Source organism: Choloepus didactylus, chromosome 3 (genome assembly GCF_015220235.1).
Source record: "Choloepus didactylus isolate mChoDid1 chromosome 3, mChoDid1.pri, whole genome shotgun sequence".
NCBI classification, from domain to species: domain Eukaryota; kingdom Metazoa; phylum Chordata; class Mammalia; order Pilosa; family Megalonychidae; genus Choloepus; species Choloepus didactylus.
In genome coordinates this window covers 201,079,303-201,103,530 of record NC_051309.1, presented here as the reverse complement: position 1 = coordinate 201,103,530, position 24,228 = coordinate 201,079,303, and the positions used below count along the sequence as shown (strand labels likewise).

Genomic DNA, 24,228 nt, shown 5'->3' with positions numbered 1-24,228 from the left:
GCCCCTCCTCCCCCGGGAGTGAGCCTGGCAGGGAGGGGCGCGGGTCCCCTGGCCGCAAAAACTTACAGATTTCGCTGATCTCAGCAGTTCCACGTTTTCATGAGTGTTGTATGAAGTATGCCCAAAGACAGATTGCTCTGTGGTGTCCAGTCCACGCAGTTCCTGGCTTTTTACCTACTTTCCTGGAGGAGTAACTAAAACATACAGCTCACCAGACTGCCATCTTGCCCCGCCTCCGAAAGCAGTATTTTGACAGGCTCAAAGCAGGGTTGTATAAAAGGGTCAACTTTGCGTGGATCCAGGGTCCTATTTCCTTGGAAACTACTAAGTTAAGACATATACGGAGCCCAGAACCCATCTGCAGCTCTGCACCCAGGTGTTAATTGAGGCTGCTTTTCTGTCAGTTACTTAGGTTTGCCAGGCAAGAGCAGGCTGTATCATTCTTAACTGATATTATTTCTAACAGCAAAGTTTCTAATTGTTTAAGATTATCGAGAGCAAAGCTTCTCAGTGAGTGAGAAAGCAGTAGTCATTTAAAGAAAGGGATCATTATGACACTTTACAGCCAGCCACAGTGTGTACTTGGAGGAAATATTGTTTCTTCTTAACCTCACAGCTGGCTTTAGGGTCTGTTACTCCAGTCTGATAAATGGCCAGGTGGATTTTACTTTCTCAGTCTGAGTCAGATTTTACTTTCTCAAAAGTAACATATGTTTATTAAAGAAAACTGAGAAAATGCACAAAAGCGCAACACCCAAGCTAATCACTATTAACTGGCATAGCTTCATAATCTTTTTTTCTACGCAAACATAGAATTGTTTTTTGTTTTATAAGACTGGGTTTATGATATACGTATTGCTTTACAGCCTTTTAATCAACTTATAGTTAACATCTTCCTATATTATGAAATGTTTTTCTGCCACATGGTAATCAATTACATAGATGCATCAACATTTTTTTTTAACCAAACCCTCACTGCTAGGCATTTTGGTTACTTCAAGCTTTTCCCTATTTTTAATGAAACTGTTAAGAAACATTATTGGGAAATCTTTGCACACATCCATGATTACTTCCTCAAGATAAATTCCTATTAAGTAATTACTGGATCAAAAGGAATGCATATTTTTACCTGGTTTTTATACTACAAAACTGTGTTACAGAAAGGTAATAATTTATACTCCTACCAGTAGGATGTGAGGCTATTTTCCCACATCTCTGCCAACATTGGGTATCACCAAATTTTTAATCTTTGCCAATGGTACAAATAAAAAACCTATTTGAATTTTTATGTCTTTAAGTACTACACAAGGATGTCAGCAGTGTTCTGAGTTATCTTTGCATGAGGTTTGATTAATGGTATTAAGCCAGAAATGTCATGAAGCTGTAGCACCAATAGGGAGAATATTTTAAATTAGGACTTGGAAGAATAAGACGCTCTTTCCACTAAACGGGCTTTTAAAACTGCTTCCTATTTTTCTAGTGTGCAGAAGGCAGCCGATTTCACAGAAAAACGAAGGCATACTTCCTAACCTTTTTCCATTCATAGAAAATGATAATATATGAATAGAACACTGGGGATAACCAGCTATCCGAGGTCCTACCTGGCCACAAGGGCTGAGGAACCCATACATCTGTATGTTATTTGAGTCACACAGGAAGTTCTAGACCAGAGCAGCCTGTGGTATCCCAACTTTATGTAAACATTCATGCACACACACAGTAAATGTTATATTACATACACAGAAAATAATATGCAAACATATACACCAGTTATTAATAGCTTTTATCTATTTGTGGTGAGTGATTTTTATTTCCTTAATATTTTTTTATCTATATTCTTAGTTTTCCTAAGACAACCATATGTTACCATATATCCATTTTCTGGTTCCCAAAGCCTACAGAAGTTACATGTTACAGAGGCAACCAAAGCTATATTGCCACAGGCTAGTTAACCTCAAGAAAACAAAAATTTTTCTGTCTGCTATCTTTATCTAGTTTCTAGTAGTGTTCTTCATATTTTCATATCAGCTATTATCACTATAAAAAGTGTTTCTATACATTTAGCATGACTGCTATGTTTCCATCTAAACACTTACATTAAGCATTTTAATTCAGAATGCATACTGAATATCATCTTCAGTGACTTAGGTATCCATTCTCTATCGAAAATGTCATAATGACATTCTTATATATTTTGAGTGAAGTTTTTCTGAATTAAGACATTGTGTTGCCCCATTTCATCCATTAATCCTACTCAAGTAAGGATCTGAGAATTCTGTTGCCTTCTCCCGACAACTGTTTTTTTTTTGGCTCCTATTGGGAGCTTGGTATGTCCCAACAACCATGCTAATGCATTACACTGCATTATCTCATTTAATTATCACAATATTACTATGAAATAGGAACTATATTCACGGTTTCACAGTTAAAACTGAGGCTCAGGGTTTAAATGACTTGTCCAAGGCCACACAGCTTACCAGCAGCAGAGCCAAAATGCAAAACAAGTCTGTTATGTCCAGCTTTGTTCAACTATTGAGTCCATGCTCTTCGCCAGGGTCTACTTTAGATGCGTTACCGATAACTGTAGGTTGACTTCTGATATTGTTAACACTCATTTACCTCTATAACTGCATTTTGATCTACTGCAGTCATCAAAAGACACAGCATGTCTATGCACATACCGAATAGATTTAGTTTAAGAGATCACAATTAATAATGGAGCAGGTTACTGATGGAGAAAATTTTAGATTGTCATGAGCTTCTACTGAGAGCCAATGTTTAAATCTTTTGGAATTAAGCCCACCATTATTAAAATTTAAATTATATACACTTACAATTAAATAAAACAAAGGTAATAAGCACTCAAAACTCTTAATTTCCTGATTAACTTCATTTTACTACTATCTATGCTCTTGAGATTATTTATGTCTATTAAATCAGCATGGTGGGAATACTATATAATGGTGTGCTACTGTATATCTCCTCCAGTGCTGGTCTGCCAGTATATGTACCCCCAAAATCACAGTCTTAAAGCTAATCTATTCCTGTGGGTGTGGACTCATTGTAAGTAGGGTTTTTTGATAAGGTTACTTCAGTTAAGGCATGGCCCAGGGTAAGTCTTAAACCTTTTACTGGAGTCCTTTAAAAGAGAATAAAATTCAGACAAAGAAAGAAAAAAAAAAAGCCATGGAAACAAGCTGAAACCAAGGAAACCCAGAAGAGAAGGGAGAGACCAGCAGATGCCGCCACGTGCCTTGCCATGTGATAGAGGAGTCCAGGATCACAGGCAGCCAGTCTTCAGGAAAAAAGCATCACTATGATAATGCCTTGATTTGGATATTTCTGATGTAAATTTATGATCTCTTTGAAACTGAGGAATTCATCATGAGCTTACAATTGAAGGAACACTGGCACTATGCATCAGGTTTATTTGCTTCCCTGTAAGCTTGTAAGCTAATAAATTCCCATTGCTAAAAGCCAACCCATGTTATGGAATCTGCTTTGGGCAGCTTAGCAAACTAAAACACCTCCTAACTCCACTTTGTTCAGGGACATCAGAATTTAGCTTTAACTTGGCCTCAGTGGAAGTATTTACACCAGAGAAATTGGCAAACACTACAAGTCAGGGTTTTTCACTCCCCTGAAAGCCAGTAGTTAATTAACTACAGGCCAGTGCTACCCCTCCCCATTCCTATTCTTCTCCTAGAGCTTGTTAACCACAGAATTCTTTCCTGATGAGTTAGAACTCAGCACCACAATTCTGATCTGTTTTGTTTTGTATTTCAAAGAAAACAGCATTACCTACTCCACCCCACCCCACCCCCAACTCTTGATATTTTATTCCACACAGAACTCCCATCCCTAGCCTCTCTTCACCCCTCACTCAATTCCCCCGAAGGGAAAGAGAACCTTTATAATCTGATCACATGGAAGGAGGAACTGGGCATGTGTAGCACAACCCATTTCTTTCCTCTTCCTCTTAAGAACGTTGTTCTCTGCTTCCAAGGGCTGCCAGCAGGTGGGCTCTGTACCTGCCAGGGAGGATGCAGGGAAGGTGCAGAGAAAGAGCTTATTCTGGTACAGCACTGCTAGGTAGGAAAGACCATCTAATTCTGAGAATCAGTTTTAGAAAGCCCACTGCTTGCAGATATAAACCACAATCTCCACTATCCGGTTTTTATCAGGAATAAAGATGACATTTTGGTCTTCATTTGCCTTATTCCTTCATTTGGCTCTAAAATGATTCACACATCAAGGTGAAGAGAAGAGTATTGTTATTTACTGGACTTCCTCAAATCCCAAAACAACACTGCACTTCAACCAGCCACTAGTAATTGATCAGTGTTCACAATGAAATTAAATCATTTGCAATCCTTGGTCAAATGACTTTAACACAACAATAACAGTAGCAGCTAACAATTGTGAATGTGCCAGAACCTAGCTAAGTGCTTTATATAAACTGACTTTTGGTTCTAACAACCATTTGTGAAGCAAATAAACCTTATGCAAAGTGCCAGTGTTCCTTCAATTGTAAGCTCATGATGAATTCCTCAATTTCAAAGAGATCATAAATTTCTTTACATCAAAAATTCCCTTTCTTATATCAAATTTTACATTGCTGCCAATACTCAATTATCTTTCCTCCTAAATGAAAATAATCTGTGTTCTCTGATATGTCTAACTCCCACCTCTGTGCCCTCTGCTATTCCTCAAACACTAATAGAAGAAACTATATTCTGAAGTCAATGTATTTTTCTTTCTCAACTAACTGAAAGATCTTTTAGAACATTTTTCATAGGCAAGTCTATCATTTTATTGAGCTTTTTTAAGAACTAAATTTATATTCACTTATTCTTTTCATAAAAGCTTGCCAAGATTCTCTTTGTTTTGTATTTTATGACTTTTCATCTCCTTGTCCACCCACACTATCCTTTTCCTTGGCAGTTTGTGTGTGTGCTTAATGATTTCTGATATGGTACACTAGCATGTCTTAAGGTATGCTCAATTTCTTCCTTCATGTTCCTCTATAACTTAAGACTATTTCACTGCTCAAGATTCACAATATATTTTCAAAAACACAGTTCAAAACACTGAACATTCAAATAATATAAGCTCTCCTTCACAAAATCATGGAATTTTTAAATTTTTAATATTTTTAGTATATTATCTTCATGTGCAAATATACCTAAACCAATTCTGAGATAAAATCCATTCCCTTCACATTTAAAAAAAAAAAGCAAATTCCTTTACTAACCCACTCCATTGTTAATTATGATCTCTTAACAATTCATTCGCTGTATCCAGTTTCTCTTGCTTTAACCTGGTAAAACAGAAAACGTCACATCAATCTCATCAGGTAACTAGAGAAAAGGTTTCCCTTTCTACCCCGAGCTACAAAATCTTTAAGTCTTTTTAATTTTAAACCATTCAGGCATAAAATTTTCTCTGTACAATTTTCAGATCCGTTTTGTTCTTTAAATGAGGAACAGAAATAAACAAGTCCAGAACTGAAAAATCTAATAAAGATTGGACTGGTGCTAAATGATTTTATGGCAGTGATAGGCTGCTCTGACTTTTCTTCATTATTACTCGCATCTCTGACAGTCTATGACTGTGTTAATAATAGAGGATGATACTTTTGATGGTACTTTGCCTGCAAAGACCCAAGAACAGTAGAAAATAATCTCCACACTCAAAGGAAATCCCATAAGGTTGGGGCTGTGCATCATTGATGCTTTCTGCCTATATGGCTGGTAAGTCCCCTAGCTTTAAATATGGGACTTGAACTCAGGCAGACCCGACTTGTTATTTATTAGCTATATGATACTGAGGTGAGTCACTTTACTTTCTTCAGCCATAAAATGGGAATAATAGTACCTAATTCACATGGTTGTTAAAATGATCAAATAAGATGATGAACAGAAATAAATAACCCAATATTGTGCTTACTATATAGTAGATATCCAATTAATGATATCTTAAAAAGCAAAGAATGTTTTTCCTTTCTTGGGCATTTGCTTGGCATCTCTTTAACCTTTGCAAATATCCAATCAAAGAAAGATGGATTTTTTTCTAATGCTTGTGTAAGAAGTAGAGTTGTCCTGCTTCAATATAAGTATACAGCATGTAGTACTGTGGCAAAAACCTCGCCATTTGCCTATCCCACATCCATTCTTCTTTGTTCCTTAGTAACAGAATACCCAAATTCATAACAGAGTCTTGGCTGCCCAAATCAAGATTACCAATTATATCTCAATGGTTCTGCCCAATGAGATGTAAGCAGAAACAACATGTAACTTTCAGAAATGTTCTTAAAAGACAGCCAGTGTATGACAGCTGCCATGTTCTTTTCTCACTTTTATCCTGCTGCCTGCAATTAAGATGTAACAGATGGCACCCTAGAATCCAACCTAGACAATGAGGACTCTGGAATACACCGTAAGGATGGCAGAGCCATGAGCTGAGTCCTTGAGAAGGGTGGCACCCCATACCATTCTTGGACTGCCTATCTCCAGCCTTTTGTTATATGAGAAAGAAAAAACCTCTATACCTTGGGTAAGTCTGCATTATTTGGGGAATTTTCTGTAACTTCTGGCTGAACTTAATCCTAACTAAATATAAGTACCTGCTATTTATTCATGGGGTTAAACCAATGGCTCTCAATCGGGTGATTTTGCCCCACAGGGGACATAAGACAATGTCTGGAGACATCTTTGGTTGTCCCAGCTGTGGAAGTGCTACGGGCATCCAGTGAGGAGAAGCCAGGGATACTGCTAAACATTCTACAATAAAATGAACCACATTCCACAACAAAGAATTATCTAGCCCCCAATGTCAATTTTTCCAAGGTTGAGAAATCTTGGGTCAAACATCTCTCTCAAGAAGGACAGTGATAAAATGCCCATTGTTCATTACAGCAAACATGGTAGAAAAATGAGGTATCCTGAGTAATCAGTATTCTCAAGAGTTACCACATACCTCGGTGATAACCAGTTGAAATGCACACCAGCATCCAGCCAAGATTTCAGATTGGCAGAATACGGAAGAATATTCTATTTAAAAGAAATTCTCAGTACTAGTTTCATGTTACGATCACCTGAGGAGCTTTTGAAAATGCTGATACCCAGGTTCCACTCCAGACACTTAGGTAAAAATTCTTAGAGTAAGCCCAGACATCTGCATTTTTGGTGGGGGAATATATACTTTTCACTAGAGTCCTTTTTACAAACACACTGAAGAATTACACAATATAGGCAACTATTGGATGTATTCCTAGGCCACAATCTGTCCACTGCTTTACAAAGGGAACTTTTTAAGAAACTTTTAGTTTCTCCATTAATGTTTACTGTGACTCCTGCTTTATCTTCAAAATAAAGGAAAACACAGTCCTTTCTCTAATATGGTTTTAACTGTTGAGTTCCACTAATGGATGAATCTTCTTTCTGAGCTCTGGTTTACCTTTCCAGACTATAGTCATCATCCCACCACCCACACACGCAGAAAATTTGTTCAATTGCCCATTAATATCCTTCATTGAGAAGATATTTAGATTTTTGGCTTGTGTATTGTTAGCAGAGGTGATCCTACTGCTCCTAGAAGAAGATTCTGGAAAATTCAAATTTTTGCACCAGTCTAGCCATCATCTTTTTGCTTTGACATCTTGAATGCCAGAAAAGAAGGAAAAGGAATTAGCCACAAAGGACAAAGGGATATCCAGCTGTAATTTTCTGAAAGCTCCATGGACAATTCTAAGACACAGCCAGGGTTGGAAACACTGATTTAGTATATCTGAAGGAAGGATTTCTAGCTCTGTACTCCTACTGGGCGAGCATCTCATGCCAACTCAGAAAATAACCATTCTACCCCAGAACTACAAATATCACCTTCAGGAGTATTTTCTAATGCATTCCAACCTAGGAGAGTTGAATGACTGTTTCCCAAATTTGTATGAAAGCAAAGTGGATGGTTTCATCAACTGCTTAATCTAAGTAAGAAACATCCCCTGCCTTAGGCAGTCTATGCCAAAATGTTATTGAGTGCAATTTGAAGACAGTGACCTACAATGCTAATAAAGTCAGACAGCAGAGCACTATACTTGTACCAGAAAAACAAAAGAACATTTCAGACTCTGACTGAAGTGTTAGGAAGCTGACAAGCCTCTTCAACATAAGCTCTCTAAGCAGTTAAAGCCTAATAAAAAGCAACTTTGCTTGTCAATAACAGTAAATAAACCTGACCCTTAAAGAGGGGGCAATTTTTACATCAGATAAATAATAAGTAACCAAGTAACAAGACAATTTATGCAACATCACCTACTATTTTGAGAAAAAAAATCAATCTCTACTATCACCGAATTGTTCCTGGTTGCCTTACTAGTTCTAGCTCTGCAAGAAGCAGAGAATAAAGGATAGTCTTCAAGTCTGTTCCTGAGATACAGTGAATAGGGACAACTGCCCCAAAGATAAAAGATGTTCCAGTGTCACATGAAGAACAACTGTCTGAAATTCCACTACAGAATTGTCTCATAGTCATAGGTCCAGAGAAGGATGCCTGAGGATAATGTAGTATTTACAGCAGTGTTCACAACTAACTCTGGGTTTGTATATCTATCATGGAGAAAAATGCCCTCCACAGTATTTTCTCCCAAGATTTTTTGCCAAGCTTGTTTGAGGGGACCATAAATTCTTCAGAATTATCGTGATTCCATAGCTAATGCTGCCAGTTGCATGTGACTCTTTCAAGAAGAAGTTTATACTCTTTTTTACAAAAGAATTTTGCAGCCCTGCTAGAGGAAGCTATCAATACATTCCCCAATATTCACTTGAGGAACTGAAAGCTTAAAAACAGATTGAGAACAGAAGAACAGTCATTCAGCCTGGACTGAGTCATCACACCAACCTACTTACATCTGAAAATGCATATCTTTTGATTCTAATAGACTAAGCACTTTAAGAGCTTATTATCTCATCACTAAAGTACCCTCAAACAGGAACCAATGCACCCTCCCCAATGACTCTGTTAACTGTGTTGGAAACACAAAGCCTAACAGTAAGATGGAGGGTACAAAAGAGAATACAACATACAGAATAGGGAAAATGGACAAAAGAAATATCCACTCTTGGCATCTGTACCCCATCACTCTTGCTTGGGGGAAAGTATATACTGTTGAGGGGAAAGTATATTGAAGTGGCAGGAAGAGGTCAGCAACCTGCAACATTTTATTTTACTCTCTTTCATCAACAGTTACTGGTAATGCTACTGGAGATGCTCAATAACCACTCAAAAGGCATTCTTTAAAGCTTTAAAGTGCAAACAATCCAAATGTTTATCAACTAATGAATAAACAAAATGTGGTATATCCATAATGGAATATTATTCAGCCATAAAAAGAACTGAATTATTGCTACATGCTACAACATGGATGAACCTTGAAAGCATTACGCCAAGTGAAAGAAGCCAGACACAAAAGGCTATAAGTATGTGATTCCATTTACATGAAATGCCCAGAATAGGAAAATCCATAGAAATAGAAAGCAGATCAGTGGTTGCTGAGGGGAGGAGGGAATGGAAAGTTACTACTAACGGGTACAGGGTTTCTTTTTGGGGTGATGAAAATGCTCTGGAATTGTTCACAGAACCTTTTGAACAAACTACAAAACACTGAATTGTATACTTAAAAATAGTGACTATTACGGCATACGAATTCTATTTCAATTAGCAAGAACAGGCATTCTTTAGTTCAGCATTTCTAGCTCCTTCAGTTTCTTGGTGCTCCATGGACAGCCTGCATCCTAGGACTACTAGTGTGCTATCCTTCAATGATGCCCTATTCATAAGATCAAAAGCAAGTGATCTTTGAGAAAGATTTAAGTGCTTACGGTTTTATTTCATCACATTAGGAGAAAAAGGGAAAATGTAAAATCTTTGGTCATCAGGCAACCCACGATATTCCTACTATGAAAAAAAGAAAGTTGTTCAATTATCCTGGGGTAAAGGATATCATGATTTTGTTACTTAAAGGACAATTCTTGTTGAACTACTTCTTTACCTCTTAGATGCTTAAGTGCTATTTGAATTGGCATTTCAAATAGTTCTGAGCCTTTGGCTGGCACATTTTCAAGAAGATAAACCATTAATTCTTAATAGATAAGCCATCTTATAACAGAGGAACTTCGTCAGACACAAAATGGCAGATGGTGCTATAGTACCAGTGGTTTATTGCTGAAAATAATTAGTTCTGATAAATCTCTTTTGAAATCTCTTAGCTATACGATTAACTGTCACCATGTATGTAGTGCTGGAATCTTTTGTTTGGTACACAAAATAAAACACTCATCCACAAATCTGGAAAAGAATAAATACTGATCTGATCAACTTAAGTATCTGCCCCTATCAGTCCTACATTACGTTATCTTGAACTCCCATGGACTTACTGAATCGACCATGTCTCACTTCATTATGGAAAGACTATTTAGCATGGAAAAATACTTACGGATTCAGTGCAATCACAATTAATCAACATGAGGCATTTTCTCACAAACAATGCCTTAGGAGAAACCATTACTCTACAGAGAGTGGCCACCACCTTACCTCAGTCACCTTACCATGCATAGCACATCTGGGAACAGCGGACATAAAAGCACCGGGTGGAGGGATGCTGGAGTATAGTTTGAATCAAGACAGCCTCTACAGAACCGAGGTTGGTGTGTGTGTGTGTGTGTGTGTGTGTGTGTGTGTGTGTGTGGAGGGGTTTAAGAGTAAGAAGAGACAATGGGTGATCTGTCATTGTGAGCTCCTTCACTTTCTCTGGAATGATACTTTGAAAGGAGTCAAAGGAAGCCACAGAATAGATGACCTTTGAGTGGGTATGACCTGCAAGCCTCCCATAAAAAACCTGGAATATTGGCTCTTGGGTTGTCTATCAGCCCAACTGTCACACTTATCACAAAGGAATTCGAGATTCAGACATAAATAATTGCAAAGCTATAATGAGTATCATATAGCCTATTCAAGATTATACTTGGAAAGAGAAGCATAAATAAAATCCCCAGACATTATACCCCATAAGAAATAAAAAGTACTAGTAAACAAAGTCATACAACTGAACCCATCATTATACATTTGCAGGGCTCAGAGTTTACAAGAACACAGCGTGATCTGCAATTTATTCCTCTTCTATAGTATATTATTCAAATCAGAAAATTAAGCAGCATAAATCACCTTATTTTTAACCCTAGTTCAGAAGCAAATGTGTCAAGTCTAACATCCTCAAAGAGTCCAAAAGGCCCAATTTCAGCCAATATTTTACTTTTCCATCAGTGATTTACCAAAATTACTAATAAAAAGCAAAATTGATAGGGCAGACTTTACTCTTTTGCATGTATTATTAGATGAGGACACTAAAACAGAAGGGAAGGAGAGTATCAGAAGCCTAAAAAATTCACAAACTGGATAACACCATATAATCACAATGTATGTAGGCACATACTGTAAAAAGAAAAAGAAAAGGAAAACAAACACACACACTTACCCCTAAAATATTTCAAGTACAATAAGGGAGATAGTGCTTCCCTATAAAAGAGACTCTCCTGTGGTATTTTTCAAATGTGTTTTCTCAAAATAATCAGTCAAGTACCCCTTACTCCCAAACCTGGACCTTTGCATTTTCTAAGAAAAATGATAACCTACACAATGTTCTACACTGTAATTAACATCATCTCTTTCCAATGCTTTTAAAAGTAAGCATCTGAGCAGCCAAACAGGTACTCTTAACAACTGAATAGCTTTTAATCTAGTATAACCTAATTGTTTGAAAAACCTAATACTTTGAAAAACTAACCAATTCCACTGCTAAAGGAGAAGCTAGTTAAATTTAATTGTCACTAAACGGTAACATTTATGGAGTTCTTTCATTTCTACTTCCATGACAACCACACTTTTTTTTACCACCTCAGTAGGCAGGGGATGATAATTGGCAGCTATTGTTGTACTACAATTGAACACCAGATACCTTAGTTGCTTCAGGAACTCAACATCAGAGTTGCTGTTAATAAGCTTGATGAACTCTTCATAAGAAGGAGCATAGGTATAGGCTCTCTTGTGATGTTCATTCATCTGTTCTCTGTATTCTAACTGGGTGAGGAGCGTTTGATTAATGTAATCTGGATCACTCAGCAACTCCACTAGTGGCTTTAAGACTGTGGGAAGGAGAAGTAAACAACACTGAAAAAAGGTATTCTTCTTTTATGGTGTGTTTTTTTTTTTTAATTTCACATAATTGAAACTATTGGGGGGAAACATTTTTTATCTACCCACATGGAGGAAATTATAAACAATTCAAATATTCAAAAATATACACACATACACCTATAAAAGGCTGCCTACACCACTAGGTATGCTACCAACATAATTACACTCAAGTGGTCACTTTTATAAATGGGTTAAATGTAAAGGAATAATGAGAGAAAGTAATTTGGAACTGAAGTTGCTAACAAAGTTATCAAAATGAAGTACATCACTTTTTTTCTTTTACTTCTTTTGCACGGCTTGATATGTTTGACCACTTAAGTCTGCCAAAGAATGAAAGTCAACATTCTTCCAAGGTCAAAGCAGACCTCAGGAAGGAAACTGTTAAAAAGCCAATGGCACGATTACGAATTCATCCTACCAACTTCAGGTTACAAGTTCCCTTTTTCTCTGTGGTTGATAATGCAGTTGATAGGCACAGCTGGCTAATCCTGAGATAAGTGAGACAGTCAACCAATGTATCTCAAATATAATGTTATTTATCTGAAATTCTGATATAAAGAAAGTTTCTCTCAAGTCATATTTTCTTCCATTTTTCTTTATTCTGGCTAAGCATTTCACAGGCTGTAGTTAAGCTTTTTCTACTACTCACACTATATTGTCGTATAATTCCTTCTTTTCTTTATTCCTAGTTCACAACATCATGTGCAGGTATTATCAGTGAATCGTACAGCATAAGTAATTTAAGTAAATGCTACATCAGAGGTTGTGAATATAATATTCTTTCATTAATGCATTTATTGTTGGCCTGGTTAACTCAAAAGCTATCCCAAATGGATGCTTCCCTGTGGAGAGCATAAGAATTGGTTTTCCTGTGTCAAAATAAAATAAACAGCATGGATTGTGCATTTGACCTTCTGTTATATAAAAAACTTAAGTTTATTACATATGGCCAAATGGTACTCTTTGACGTGACATTTACTTAAAATTTGAAAATATTTTAATTCTGTATGCCCCACAGTATACAAGGTCTGCACAGGTGTCAGATAAAGCATTAACATATTAGTAGGTAGCACCAATCATTTGCGCAATTATCACTGCATTAGTAATATCAATTTTATAAGTCTACCTTTTGTTGTGAGAATTTCTGCAAGCATTATACGTAAGCTGAGAGACTGGACATCCTTTGAGGGGAGGAGACAAAACACCAGAACCTGAGAACACTTGTGTAGGAATCTTACTTCATCATCTGAGTTCCTCAAGCACGCATGCAATGCAAAAGGCCTCGGCTGTTCTTCGTGTCTAAAAAAAATAAATGAAGAGGGGGAGGAAAGAAGGAAAAATTTCTAAAAACATATAAAAGTTATATGCCATTAGGTAAAAAATATTTCAAATGAGCAAAGGAAGACAGGATCATGTGTTTCAATACATTGATTTTAATAACTGGATCACTTCCTCAGCAATATCCGTAATCAATTATTTCCTAAATCACAGAATAATCTGGAAACCTTATTCTGGGAGAAAATGCAAATGCACGGCCTTTTGGGATTTCAAACCAAGTCATGAAAACTATCTTAAATAGCATCAACAATTACAGGCAACTCCCAAATCATAGCAAAGGTATGAGTATTTCTTTAGAAATTATTTTTAAATCTTCTAGATCTCTTCTTAAATGTGAGCTACAGTTCCATTTTTTTTTTTTCAAACAAAACAACTAATAAAACATGAACCAGGGTCACCAGCCAGCTTTCCTGATGGAGCTGTCACAGGATAAAAAAGTCTATGGGTATTCCTAGTGAGGAGAGGGTCCACGTCTGGATGGTACCTAAGTTAATGGCCAACTGCCTTCTATGAGGCTCCCAAGCATTTTCCAACCAGTCTTTCCAACACTGGTCATGGTCTTCCTTGTCAGCAATCACCCCAGCCCATCTCCAGGACCATTAATTTGGAGTATCTGAGTGAACAATAGTATGGACTTTCTATACCTCTCTTTACTAAAGCATCTTGACAGCAATTCCAGAAAGGCTTGGAACTATTTTTTTTAAATATTTCTTCCAAATAAGAGGCCAAACAGAAGGGACTCTTACAGTAAGTAGTGGCCAACACTGAGGAGAAGCACTAAACAGAGGGGAGGATGCATACTAGGTACTACACAGGAAATAAACAAGTAAATACACACTGGTGCCTTTATGACCAATGTCTCTCAAGAGTTAATTGTGATTTCTTTTTGCAGTAGACACTGATCACTAGTTTCCACAGTAAGTGAATTAAAAAAAAAAAAATGTTTCCTCTTTGTCTTTTACAATAAGCTAGAGGAATTCAATCCAAATGTGCAAAGCCAACAAATAAAAAGAGATTTTAAGAATAAGCTTTTACACATGCACTGATATATGCTGACTTCTGCAAAATGGCATCTTCAGTTATCTTCAACTCTAGCTATGCTGCCAGCTATAGTGGATACTGTAATAGAGTAAGATTCAGATGCTATTCCTTTGTCTGGTAAGGTACTTTTAAGGGTAGTATTTTACTTTTAAAAAAATACGTAGCTAAGATTTTGGGAGAAGTTGGCTAAAAAAAAAACCCAACCCACTTTTACAAAAACTTCTTTAAATAATGTCAATATTCCTCTCAAAGAATGCACAGTGCCCTCTATGATCCATTGGAAGGCAGGTAAGAAAAGGACCCTAGGTGTCAGATTGTCACAAGTTCATCCCTTCCCTAGAGCTGAGTTAGGGCAACACTTTCTGAGTCAGCCAAAGGCCAGAGGGTTAGTTAAACAAGTTTGATCTGTGGAAAAAGGACAGATGATTGCTTCCCTGGAATGCCAGCGCTAACTACAAGTAGGATGTTCTGATGCCTTCTAGTAAGGCTCATTTCTTTGCTCCTAAAGCTAAGCTTGATGTCCACTTAGTAGGGGGCAAATGGCTATTTCTGGGTCAGGAGATGGCTATCTAGCTTTCTGGTAGGTTGTAGACTTAGTGTGGTTCAATCATTTGGTTATTGCAATTCATAATACTTAGCTCCGGGTTCTCATTACCTGAGTGAGCAAAAGTTATTTAACCTTTTAGAAGTTTTATATGTAAAATATTACTTAATCCTCACATCTACACTGAAAAGTAGATATCATCATCACTATTTTATAGACAAAAAATTAAGGATCTGAATGGTTAAATGAATAGTCCAAAGTCACAGAGGAAATAAATGGTAGAAATACCTCTCAAATCCTGTTCTGTCTGACTCTCAAGTACGGGCTCTTTACACACAATCAAAGATTGCAACGATGAAAGGTAAAAATATTTCAGCAAGAGAGAAGTGAAATATGTGAATAAAAACATTCTCTTTTTTCCCCCCTCAAACAGCATGCAAATGCTTGAAACAGAAAATGCAGATTTTTATAAGGAGACTATTGATTTAATAGCATATAAACAACCATTTTGAGATTTTCTTGATACATGCTGGAACAAGACAGATGGAACATTCTGGAACAAGAAAGAGGAAGCAGAGGCAAGAATTTAAATGTGATATGGATTGGCTTAAAGCAGCAACAAAGAAAAACGGGCCTGGAAATAAATACAGGTTGACTGGAAAGCTGCCTCCACACAATTGCCCAAGAGTCAACCACAGGATGTGTTGTTTTTATTAATACAATTTATTATTCTCTTGTCTGAAAGTTGCCAATTCAATTGGGTGCTGCTGAGGCTGCCAAAATCATTTTGCAGCTGGAAACTCTACACATAATGGAGATTCCCAAGCTGAGGGTACAATTTACCTGGGGCAGTCAGATACAGATAAAGCCAAATATAGCCATCATCCCTGACTCACTGTCTGTCAGCCTCATTGTATGCTTTATATAAGATGATGCACAATCAGATATTGGTTCTCCACGGTTCATCTCCAGAGCACAAACATCTATATGCAAAACACCAGTGACCTCCTGGCACTTTTTCAAATATCCATAACCCCACAGAACAGTGGTAGATTTTTTTTTTCTTTAATAAGACTCATCAACTAGAGCTTCTAGGCCTAGCTTAAATACCACTAAAATAAATCTACCCTTAAGGAGAAAACCAGAAGCCCAAAGAGAAGGCATTTCTAAATGGAATCAGTTCTCTTTCCACTATGTTGATGCTTTACCTATAAGAACTATGTTTATATTGTCAACAAATGCAGTAACTTCAGAAGCTGGTGTATGTCTCAATGAAAACCTCATTCTCATATTGAACTTAGATAATCATAAAAACACTAAATTTCTCTAACCACTTGTTCTTCTCTCAAACGTAAATCCATCCATGTCTTCTAACTGGAATAAGGAGTTGATTTCAAGTACTGCCCTCTGTTAGACCATAATTTAATTGCCTCACTTCAAAATAAGGCTTTCACTGAATTTGAACAAGTCTTTTACAGCAATACTTTATATAAAGGCTACCACAGCAAATTAGCAGATGCTCAGAAGGGTTGATGAACTCTCCAAAGGGGGAAGCTGAAGGTTTTAAGACTGGGGGGAGAGGGGAGTACCCAGAAGTCCTGCTTCTCTCACTTTCCTTATTCATGCACAAACCCCCTTACCCCAAGTTACTTTCTCTGTAAGCAAAAGATTTCAGACTGGTCTGGAGACCCTTAAGGATAGCCTGAAAGAGGCTATGAGAGGTCAAACTACATTCATAGTAATATGAAATGTCATTTTCTTTTTCACTCTCACTCTGGAATTTTCTAAAAGCTACATGACTTGTGATGACATCATTTCTCTGATGGCTAATAAAGTTTAGAAAGTATACTATGTTTATCCTTGCACTTTAAAATTTTCTAAGTTTTAATTTCTAATACAGTAAATACAATAGATATAAGGAGTGGTGAGCTGGTAAAAGTTTAACAATTGGCTCTTGGGGGACGAGGAGGGGGAAACTCTCCTAATTCCATGTAGCAGTTGCCAATTCCATGGTGTAAATACTCCCACCATGGCAGAATTCAAGCTGCCAATGTTATGCCACTAAACCCAGAGTTGGGAAAAGTGTCCATAATCAGCTCTGACGAGAAATAACAAACTGGCTCCAGCACACAACTATATGTAATCCACATAAACCTCTTTGAGGTTCTCAGTAATTTTTACAAGTGTAGAGGAACCTGACCAAAAGTCTGAGAAACACTGTTCCACAGTAATGCTTTTCAAACCATGGGTTATGACCCACAAGTAACAAAATCAATTTAGCTGGTCTCAAAAGAGCATGTAAAAAAAAATGACAAAGAACAAAAAATATCACGGTTATTTCAGGTAGTAAAAGTATTATTTTATAAAACTGTGTCATGATATAAAATGTGTTTCTTAATGTGGGCCACAGTCAATAAAAAGTTTGTAAAACACTGATTTGCAACAGCAGCAAGCTGGAAAATAGTGGACATGTGATGGTTCTTGTGAATTTTGGCCTCATAAGCCTGAGACAGGTAAACACTGGGAGAAAAGACGACTCATGGACAGAAGCAGTAGAACTGGGACTGGAGAGCTTACACAACTACATTTAGCAACCAGGTCCCACTGTAATAGCAATGAAGCAGGCCAGAACACAGATTACTTTTTGATAAATGCACACAAGAGGGCCTCTTAGAAGGCAATATGGCTTATCACCTGCCTAATAAGGAGCCAGTGGTTACTCATCCCTTACGTATTTTAAAAACACTTTATCTCTTCCTTGACAGTAAAGGTATAAAAAAAATCAGTGAGAATAGGCCACATTAACTGTGGGTAGTCCCTTCCTACCCCTACTGAATCCATATCCAAAACAGATATTACAGAGTGATACTGTGCTGGTTTGAATCTATTATGTACACCAGAAAAGCCTATGTCCTTTTAATCCAATCTTGTGAGGGCAAGCCTACTGTGGGCGGGACCTTTTGATTAGGTTGTTTCCAAGGAGATGTTACCCCACCCATTCAAGGTGTCTTAATCCTTTACTGGAGTCCTTTAAGAGAGTTCACCGAGAGAGAGTGGTTAGAAAGAAGATGCCCTGGGAGAAGCAAGAAGGACCCACAGAGAAGCTAAGAGAGATACACCCAGAGACGTTTTGGAGATAGCCGTTTTGAAACCAGAACCCAGAAGAGAAGGGCCAGCATAAACCGCCATGTGCCCTCCCATGTGACAGAGGAACCCCAGATGCCATTGGCCTTTCTTCAGAGAACGTATGGTCCTGTTGAAGCCTTAATTGGGACATTTTCACAGCCTTAAATTGTAGCTTGTAACTTATTAAATCCCCATTGTTAAAAGCCAGCTCATTTCTGGTATCCTGCATTCTGGCAGCTTTAGCAAGCCATAACAGATACTAATTTCAATAGTGCACAATTTTTAGTGCACAAGTTAGAAGCACTAAAATTCATCATCTTTGCACATATTCAAGAGCAAGATATACATTTACAATCCTATCAACAAACCTAAGAAAGTGAAAAATTTGTTATGAGTGACTGACAGAAATGGCCTTGTTGAAGTCTTCTTCCAAAGGCAGATTTACTTACAAGGCACAAACTTTTTCAATGTAACAGTAAAAAGGACTAAAATGCCTAAATAGTAGTGATTTTCACACTGAAACATCTCTAATTACAGCCCACAAGCTCCAATATTAGGCTTCTTTAAATATAAATTTTCAGTATGTTGCAATGCAACAGAGCTCTTAACATAGGACTTACAAAATCTAAAACATGAACTATATTTAAACCTTTCTAAAAACTGTGAACAAGTTGTTCATAGTTTAAAATACCATATTTAGTGTTCTAAGTGGCCACAATACTGTAATTCAGTTCATCATACTGCTGGCTCAGTAAAATTCATTTTACGATTTAAATTATTTGCAAAGTTTTAAGTATCTATCAAGTGACTTTCCATTAGAAAGTTATAAAACGATCTACCCTAACAGAACACTATAATTATCTCTCCTCAACATTATCTACACTTTCTAGCCAAGTGCCAGCAAGAGGCATAATACTCGAGAGATCTGTCTAGACTTTGATCACTTACTCAATAAGAAAAATATTTTAATGCCAAAAAGAAGAAGAAGAAGTAGAAGAAGAAGAAGGGGGAATGGCTTGTATTGTAAGTTACCTGGTATTAGCAGCTTTCAGGTCACAAAAATGAGTGAGTAAAGTTCTCACGACATCATTGCAGACAACTTTAACCACATCCACATGACTTAGTCTGTAGTGCAGCTGTTTGGCGATTTCCCAAAAGTCTTCCAAGAGCAGATGATAAAGTTGTCCCTCATCCCTGCTGAGATTCCCATACCAGGACAGAATGTAATCTCTGTAACTGTAGTCGAACACTACCAGAAATAAACAAGAAATAAGTAAAACTTGGATGAAAGAAGCAAACACAAAGACAGCATTTCTACTGGATACTGACCACCTCCTGTTTAATAGTAATTTTTTAAGGTATACAAAGAGTGGAAAGAGAACTCAAGACAGGTAATTTTTCCTGAGATCTTTTAAAATGAAAGTCTCTAACTAGAATGGTTGGAGTGTGGTAACCTCATGTCCTAGATTTTCTTTGACAGCCCAATTTTTAAATATTCTTTTATGGTGCCAAAATACTTAGATTTTGGGATAAAAAATAGAGAACACCTTACACAGTGGCAACTCACTCATGGACTGTACCAGTTATCGATTTATTGCTCCTCAGCTTCAAAGGCAACCTTTTTTTGCCCTTCTTTAGATCACTGGAGCTGGACCCTGTAAACCTTTCTTCCTTGCCAGCCAGCTTTGTCAGTAGATGCTGGAGGGACACTGGAAGAGACAGGTGCTCCTCTTGCTGGTTCCTGAGTGTTCTTCCCTAATTGTTCCTGTGATGCACAGCAGACAGCAGGATGCGGGCACCCAGTGGAACTCACAACCAGCGAGTTCCAGCAGCACCGAGAGGGCAACTTCCCAAAGAATTCTGCTGGCACCCCGTGGGTGGCTTCTCCCAGTTTAAGATATCTCAGCAAACTTCTCTGCCCTCCAAAAAGGCCAAGGTCTCAACCCTGGGGTGAGGGAACGGACACTCTTCCAAATTTGTGCCTTCTAAGGTGCTCTTCCTCAGCCCTAGAGGTAGTGCCTTCTCCCAGCATACGCTCTTTCAATATTCTTTAGAGTTTTCTTTGCCCCTTAGTAGTTAATACTACGTGACAAGTTAATAATTCTTTATATTAATCTTTCCCTGATCAATTACTCTGTAGTTATATCTCCTGATGAGACCCTGATTGAACCACTTCATACAGCAGTCTCCTGTATCACAATGAGTTCAGCATATGTGCTGATCAGCTTGTTTGGAAAATTTCTGGTCTTTAATTTTCTTAATTCTGAATCAAGTTTATACTTTGGAATTAGAAAAGCCTAGTTCTACACAATTGCATCCCAAAAGAATTATAATAAAAGCATAAGTAATTCTAAATTTTCTAGTAGCCATATTGAAAAAAGAAAAAGAAACTGGTGAAATGAATTTTATTAATAAATTTTATTTAGCCCAATATATACAAAATGTTAGGATTTCAACAGATAATCAATATTGAAAATTACTAATGAAATATTTTGCATTTTTTATACAAAGCCTTTGCAATCTGGTACACATTTTAAACTTGCAGTAAATCAATTATATAGTGCACATCAATTACACAGACTAGCCACATCTCAGGGGCTCAACAGCCACTCGTGTCTAGTGTTTATCGTGCTGAACATCACAGTTCTAGAACAGGGGAAGCCAGAAGTTATGTTTTTTAGAAAAATTAAAATGTTTTACTGGGCTATTAAGTGGTGACTCCCCAAAAGCGGCAATGGAGGAAAACATTTCCTTATACAATCTTGTTCCACCTAAAGGACACATGATATATCTTTTATAAATATATATAAAATCACTGTTTAAGTCTTAAAGTATTTTCTTTCTTTCCTTTTTCAAACATGACTTGATTTGGCTTACTTTCAGGTGTGAGCACACATCATTTCAAATATAAATGATTTAGCCTCCTGCTTGGCCTTGCTTGTCTACACACTACTTTGACCCAGGAATCCTGAGGAACAAAACGTAACTTGTGATACAGCTTCTACATCACATCTGGCATACAAATGTCTAACTCAAATAATTTTTTAGTCTACTATCCGATTCTCATTTATTCATCCCAGCTACTATACATCACTATGCATCACTATGCATCACTAGGCTTAAGAACAATAAATTTTGGTTTTGATTTGGACAATTTTGATTTTTCATAAGTTTCTAAGAAATCTAAATGGTAAATGGAAACTTAACTCAGGATTACCATTCACCCTATGTGAGGTTCCCACCTATCTGTGATGGCTTTTTTTTTCTCAGAACAGCAACCATAAAACTGTTTCTAAAGATCTTCCACATTTCCAGAATTTCAGTAGTACAGCTTTATAACATTTTACAAAACAGTATCTTTATTCCCATTGCTCAAAAACATACACAGAGTATCAAGAATACTGTTTTACAGACACATACACAAAGGTTGAAATAGAGCCTCAAAGTGATTCCATTAGCCTCAAATGAAAGTTGTGGGAATAAAACAACTGCACCTTGTAGCTGAGAACAATTATCTGCCATGAACTAAGGGGCAGGCTTTGAAAAGAAACATTTCATTTCAGTTATACTATCTCGTTCTTTTACCATTCGCTAAATAAATATTTATAAAGAACTTCCAGTATACAAGCTGGACTCAATATACACATCACTAACCAATGAACATAAAAGAAAAGGTAAATCAGAACAAAACAAATAAATCATTTCCTAAATCTTTCAGATATTTTCTGCTTACTTCCAGATATTAATTGGAATAAATGGCTGCTTCCTAGATGTTACACAAAGTAATCACATCTCACGCCTAATGGACTATTCCATTAAGAAGAAAACAGGTGTGGGAGACAGCTTGGTGATTCCTCAGAAGGTTAAGTATAGAACTACCATATGACCAGGCAATCCCACTTCTAGGTATATATATCCTGAAGAATAGAAGGGACTCACACAGATGTTTGCACATCAATGTTCATAGCAATGTCATTCTCAATTGCCAAACGATGGAAGTAATCCAAGTGTACAGTGACTGTTGAATGGATAAACAAAATGTGGTAATACACATAAAATGGAATATTATTCAGCTGTGAAAAGGAACAAAGTTCGGATACATGCAACAACTACGTATTTTTGGACGAACCTTGAAAACATCATGTTGAGTGAAATAAGCCACAAACAAAAGGACAAATATTGTATTATCTCCTTTATATAAAATAATCAGAATAAACAAATTCCTAGAATGGGAAATTAGTATACAAGTTACCAGGGGCTGGGGTAGAAAATGTGGAGTTAATTCTTAATTGGTGCAGAGTTTCTATTTGGGGTGATGGGAAAACTGGGGTAATATATACTGGTGATAACACAGCACTATGAATGAAATTAACACCACTGAATTATATATCTGAATATGGTTAAAAGGGGAAATTGTAGGTGGTATATGTGTTGCCAGGATAAAAATTAAAAAAAAAACAAAAAAACCATAGGACAGTACAACACAAATGCTGAACCTTAATGTAAACTATGAACCATAGTTAATAGTACAATTATAATAATACTCTCTCATCAACTGCAATAAAGTTACCAAACTAATGCAAAATGTTAAAAAAAAAAAAAAATAGGGGTGGGTATATGGGAACTCTGTATTTTCTGCCTGATCTTTCTGTAAATCTACAACTTCTTGAATAAAAAAGAAGAAGAAAGCAGGACCAAGAGGGTTCCCTAAGACACTCCAGGATTCTATTCCCCCACAAGATCTTTCAAAAACTGGTAGAACCTTTCTCCTCAAAACTCTGGAAAACAGTCAAAGGGCTGCAGTAACTGGGTGAGTGGTGAATCAAGAAAACACAACATAAAACCAGTAAGACAAGTCCTGGCACCCTTGCTGGCCCACCCTCCACCCCCTCTGCAGCAGGCTGAGGCAGCCCATACTCCTATTGGAGGACACTGGCCCTGTTCCTGCAGGAGCAGAGAAACCCCAGCACACTTACAGGGGCACTTCTAGGTCAGTAGCAATCTGTTGGGTGGCAGCCTGAAAATCTGAACCAAGGCACTTTTCCCCAGCTCAACCTCCCAGAACTTGCCCTGAGGCAGAAGCAACTTGCTCACAGCCAAACAGGGTAAAAAAAAAAAAAAAAAAAAAAAAAAAAAAAAAAAAAAAATCAAAGCAGCCTGGGGCAAAGGATTACCAGCTTAAAGACATACAAAAGAGCACCCTGAGGGTTGTGGGGTGGAACTGGACTATTTCATAGGGAGTAAAGGGAGGAAAATATCTGAAAAACATATATATACAGAGGGAAATGAGAAGACACTCAAAATGCACATTACAAAAAAATCAAATAAAATGAAAGTAGGCATTAACAGAAGAACTGAGGGACAAAAAAGGTATAAGACTTACAAAGACCAAATAACAAAATGACAGAAGAAACTCCTGCATTATCAGTAATTACTTTAAATGTAAGGATTAAACTTTCCAGTCATAGGCAAAGATTGGCAGAATGATAAAATAGCATGACCCAACTGTTTTCTGTTTACAAGAGACTCAATTTCAAAGACCAAAGTAGGTTGAAAATGAATGGAAGGAAAAAAATTTTTCCATGCATAATTGTAGTTTGGAGCTGTTATGTACCCCAGAAAAGGCCATGTTCTTTTAATCCATTCCTGTGGGTGCAGACCTATTACGGGTGGGACCATTTGGTTAGGCTGTTTCAACCGGGATGTGACCCACCCAATTCAAGGTGGTCTTAATCCTTTACTAGAGTCCTTTATGAGAGGATAAAAGGCAGAAACACACACACACACACACACACACACACACAGAGAGAGAGAGCACAGAGAGAAATGCCTGTAAATGCTAAGAAGGACCCCCAGGAGCTGAGAGAGAGAGCCATTGAAACCAGAACCCAGGAGAGAAGGACCAGCAGACGTTGCCATGTGCTTTCTAT

The 24,228-nt window shown here is 37.3% G+C and overlaps 1 protein-coding gene across 3 annotated transcripts in view; it reads right to left on the bottom strand.

The window, feature by feature from the left end:
* The window catches only part of SNX25 (sorting nexin 25), a 180,726-nt gene that overhangs the window by 84,196 nt on the left and 72,302 nt on the right, over nucleotides 1–24,228 (bottom strand). For all 3 annotated transcript variants that reach the window (XM_037831118.1, XM_037831116.1, XM_037831117.1), the window contains 3 exons: nucleotides 19,331–19,547; nucleotides 13,376–13,548; nucleotides 12,011–12,197 (listed from right to left, as the gene is read on the bottom strand). In XM_037831118.1, the coding sequence (XP_037687046.1) occupies nucleotides 12,011–12,197; nucleotides 13,376–13,548; nucleotides 19,331–19,547 (577 nt within the window). The remainder of the gene's footprint in view (nucleotides 1–12,010; nucleotides 12,198–13,375; nucleotides 13,549–19,330; nucleotides 19,548–24,228) is intronic.